This window comes from Empidonax traillii, unplaced genomic scaffold (genome assembly GCF_003031625.1).
Source record: "Empidonax traillii isolate 1590-97213 ecotype Southwest subspecies unplaced genomic scaffold, ASM303162v1 scaffold5289:size8665, whole genome shotgun sequence".
Taxonomy (NCBI): domain Eukaryota; kingdom Metazoa; phylum Chordata; class Aves; order Passeriformes; family Tyrannidae; genus Empidonax; species Empidonax traillii.
Window position 1 is genome coordinate 3,685 of NW_020960482.1, and position 4,527 is coordinate 8,211.

The following is a 4,527-nucleotide window of genomic DNA, read 5'->3' on the forward strand; positions in this document are numbered from 1 at the left end:
AACTCCATGTGCTCCCTTCTTTTTTTTTTTGGGAATGATCCACTGGAAATCCTGGAGTTTCAACACCATTTCCCACCGGAAATCCCGGAATTCCGACACCGTTTCCCACCGGAATTCCCAGAATGATTTCCCACTCCAAATCCCAGAATTCCGACTCCATTTCCTACAGGAAATCCTGGAACCATTTCCCACTGGAAATCCTGGAATTCCAACACCATTTCCCACTCCAAATCCCACAATTCCGGCACCGTTTCCCACCGGAATTCCCAGAAATCATTCTGTTTCCCATGGGAAATCCTGGAATTCCGACACTGTTTCCCACCGGAAATCCCGGAATTCCAACACCGTTTCCCACCGGAATTCCCAGAATGATTTCCCACTCCAAATCCCAGAATTCTGACACCGTTTCCCACTGGAAATCCCGGAATTCCGACACCATTTCCCACTCCAAATCCCAGAATTCCGACACCACTTCCCAACTCCAAATCCCAGATTTTTTTTTATCCAGAAGCAGGAATTCCACGGCTGGAACAAGGGAGAGATTCCAAGATCCCGAGATGATCCATGGAAAAGCCGGAGCGGGAAGGGGTGGGGGAGGGGTGGTCGGTCGGGAAGGCGTCGGAATTCCCGCTCGGATTCCGGAGGGGGCTCAGGGAGTTCCGGCGAGGCTCTGGAACGCCCTGTGGAGCGGAACCTTCCGGAACAGCTCCGAGTGCTGCTCCAACTGCGCCGCCGGAGCGTCCGGAGAATCCGCTGGAAAAGGGGAATTCCGCCGGATCGGCGTCGGGAAAGAAGCTCCGGGATCATCCGGCCCCGATCCCGGATCCAAGGGGATGATCCCACACCCAGAGTGTCCCGAAAAACCTGCAGGGATGGGGGATCCAGCCCTGCCAGCCCCTTTCCAGGTGGGAATCGTTCCCAAGATCCCACCGGAATCTCCAGGTTGTTCCCTCTCCCTCCTGGCCCTCATTCCCTGGGAATTGGGGGATCCAGGAATCCGGGAAAATTCCTGACGGCGGGTTCTGGAATGCTGGGACAGTGCCAGGATGGGACAGAATCCTCAGGGATGGCTCAGGGTGGGAAAATCCCTCCGGAATTCCGGAGTCCAACCATTGCCAGCACTGCCAGGAATCCCCAAGGGTCACATCCCCAGGGATGGATTGGGAATCCCTGCAGGGATTGATTGGGAATCCAGCCCTGCCCTGGGAAGTTCATTCCAGCCCTTTCCAGGTGGGAATTGTTCCCGATATTCCCTCTCCCTCCTGGCCCTCGTTCCCTGGGAATTATTCCCGCTGCTCCAGGCCCCTTCCCTGATTCCATCCCTTTCCCTGGAAAACATTCCAGCCCCTCCCTGTCTTGGAGTGAGGATCCCAACCACTCCCAGGATTCCGGGATCTCAAATCCCTCCAGGGATGGGATTCCAGCAATTCCAGGGATGGACAATCCTTTCCAGGTGGGAATTGTTCCCGATATTCCCTCCCCTCCCATCCCTCATTCCCTGGGAATTGGGGACATCTCTCCCTTCCCAGCAGGGAATTCCAGACTGGAAAACCCCCCCCCAGATCCATTTCCCAGCCCTCCCAATCCCAAAGGAACGGCAGGAAATCCCAACTCACGGGAGCAGGACACGGATACATCCGTCGGGAGGCTCCTGCAGGGATCCCGGTACAGGAGCCGGGCCTGGAATGGGAAATTCCGGCTCTTCCTGGTCAGGCTGTAGCGGAATTTCAGGAGGTTGCACAAGGAATTCCGGTGGGGAATTCCTTGGATCCAGTCGGAGAAGCGTTCCTGGAGGGAGCAGGGATGGAGATTGGGATGGGAGAGCGGGAATATCGGGAACGATTCCCGCCTGGAAAGGGCTGTCGGGCACCGGAATGAACTTCCCAGGGAAAGGGGGAGATTCCCAATCAGTCCCTGCAGGGAATTCCCAATCCATCCCTGGGGATGTGGCCCTTGGGAATTCCTGGCAGGGCTGGGAATGGTTGGATTGAGGATTCCAGAGGGATTTTTTTTCCAACCTCAGCCGTTCCCAGGATTCATGTCCTGCTATTCCAGGTGGATCCAGCCCGGCCTGGGGTATTCCCAGGGATCATCCAGGGGCAGCCACAGCTTCCCTGGGAATTCCAGCCCAGCCTGGGAATTCCTTCCCGAGGTTTTTCCTGGATCCTTCCCTTCTCCAGCCTGGCCATTCCCAGCTCTCCCATCTTCCCCTCTCCCCATTCCCTACGGAATTCCAGCCCCTCCCAACTCTCCAGGATGATCTGGAATCCCCCCAGCCATTCCCAAGCACCTGGAATTGCTCGGCCTGGAATTTCCTCCCCACGAATCCATTGAGGTGCCGGGAGAGCAAATCCAGGAAGAGCCGGAGATTCCCGGGCAGGAATTCCCGGGAAAGCCTCTCCAGGGGGATGAAGGCGGGGATGGAATGGCGATGGATCCGGAGCTGGGGATGGGCTCGGAGTTCCAGGTGGAAAGAATCCAGCTGGGAATTCTCGTAGGAAGTGCTGAGGGTGAGGACAATTCCCTGCTTGGAGAGCTTCCCGCTGATCCCTGGGAATGGCAGGGAATGGCAGGGAATGAGGGATGGGAGAGATTCCCAGGGATCCCTGGGAATGTGGAATTCCAGAATGAACCTCCCAATTCCCAAGGAAACCTCCAAATTTCCCAAATTAACCTCCCAAATCCCAAATTTCACCTCCCAAATCCCAAATTTCACCTCCCAAATCCCAAATTTCCCCCCCAATTCCCAAATTCCCCTCACAATTCCAAAATTTCTCTCCCAATTCCCAAATTTCCCTCCCAAATTCCAAATTAATTTCCCAAATTCCAAATTAATCTTCCAACTCCCAAATTCCCCTCCCAATTCCCAAATCAACTTCCCAAATGAACCTCTCAATTCCAGAATTAACTTCCCAAATTCCCAAATTCCCCTCCCAATTCCCAAAATTTTCCCTCCCAATTCCCAAATTTCCCCCCTAGTTCCCAAGAATTCCCCCAGATTCCCTGGATAAACGACGCAATTCCCACTTTTCCCAGCCCTCTCAGCTTCCCAAACCTTCCCTTTTCCCTGGAAAAAAAAAACCCTCTCCTTTTCCCAAAAATCCCTCCTGGAATTGTCACCTGTGAGGTGGAAAAGCCGGAGCAGCGCCCGGAGACTCCGGATCCGCCATTCCAGGATATCCCGAGGGTCGGGAGGGGTCGGATCCGGAGCCGTTCCCGCTTTTCCTGACGCCTGGAAAATCCGGGAAAAGGAGCAGGAGAATCCAAAAATCCCGGAAAAGGAAGATCCCAGATTATCCCAAACCTTGGATATTCCCAGGGGATGGAACAGCTCTGAGATTTCCCAGGAAAATCCCAGAATTCCCAGAAATCCCAGAAAGGAGGGAAAACAGCCCTGAGATTTCCCAGGAAAAGCCGCTCCCAGAATTCCCAGAAATCCCAGGAAAGGAACATCCCAGATTATCCCAAACCTTGGGTATTCCCAGGGGATAAAACAGCTGGGATTTCCTGGGAAAAGCCGCTCCCAGAAATTCCAGGATTCCCAGAAATCCTGGAATTCCCAGAAAAGGAACATCCCAGATTATCCCAAACCTTGGATACTCCCAAGGGATGGAACAGCCCTGAGATTTCCCAGGAAAAGCTGCTCCAGAATTCCCAGAATTCCCAGAAATCCCGGAAAAGGAACATCCCAAACTATCCCAAGCCTTGGATATCCCAAGCCCTGAGATTTCCCAGGAAAAGTCACTCCCAGAATTCCCAGAATTCCCAGAAATCCCAGGAAAGGAACATCCCAGATTATCCCAAACTTTGGATATTCCCAGGGGATAAAACAGCTGAGATTTCCTGGGAAAAGCCGCTCCCAGAATTCCCAGAATTCCCATTTTTCCAGACCTGCTTTTCCAGCCTCTCCAGCTTTTCCCGCAGCCGATCCCTCCGGAGCCGCAATTCCCGAGCCCGGCATCGCAGCCAGAATTCCCGAAATTTCCGACGATCCCGACATTCCCGAGCCCGTAATTCCAGCCCTTCCCGGCGTTCCAGGGATTCCAGCTGGGCCAGCACCCCTGGCGGGGGAAGAGGGAATTCCAGGATGGGAATTCTGGCTCCAGGGAGAGCCTGGAATTCATTTTCCAAGTGGGAAGAGGACAGGGAATGAGAGGTTTTCATGGAATTCCATCCCCAGGGAAAAACCAGGACACATTCCAGGCAATTCCAGAGGGGAATTCCAGCCCCAGGGAGCCTCTGGAATGTTTAAATCCCACCCCCCCCAGACTCACCCTGAGGGGATTCCCGTTTTCCTCCTTCCTCCTTCCCGAGCTCCATCCCTTCGGAAAATCCTGATGGAAAAATTCCCTCTCCTTTTCCTGCTGCTCCAAATCCTCCCGGAGAGATCCCAGGGAGCCAGAGGCTGGAAAAGAGAGGGAATTGGGGGGGAAATTTGGGAATTCTGAGGGGAATTTGGGAATTGAGAGGGGAATTTGGGAATTGGGAGGGAAATTTGGGAATTGAGGGGGAAATTTGGGAATTGGG

The 4,527-nt window shown here is 54.0% G+C and overlaps 1 protein-coding gene across 1 annotated transcript; it reads right to left on the bottom strand.

Annotated features, from left to right (window-relative positions):
* Window positions 1–649: 649 nt before the first annotated feature.
* Window positions 650–4,320, bottom strand: CENPO (centromere protein O). The gene is made up of 6 exons (XM_027910881.1): window positions 4,275–4,320; window positions 3,892–4,061; window positions 3,121–3,232; window positions 2,291–2,550; window positions 1,597–1,788; window positions 650–973 (listed from the first exon to the last, which is right to left on the bottom strand). The coding sequence occupies exons 1-6, from the start codon at window positions 4,318–4,320 to the stop codon at window positions 650–652; spliced, it is 1,104 nt and encodes a 367-aa protein (XP_027766682.1).
* Between the last annotated feature and the right edge of the window lie 207 nt (window positions 4,321–4,527).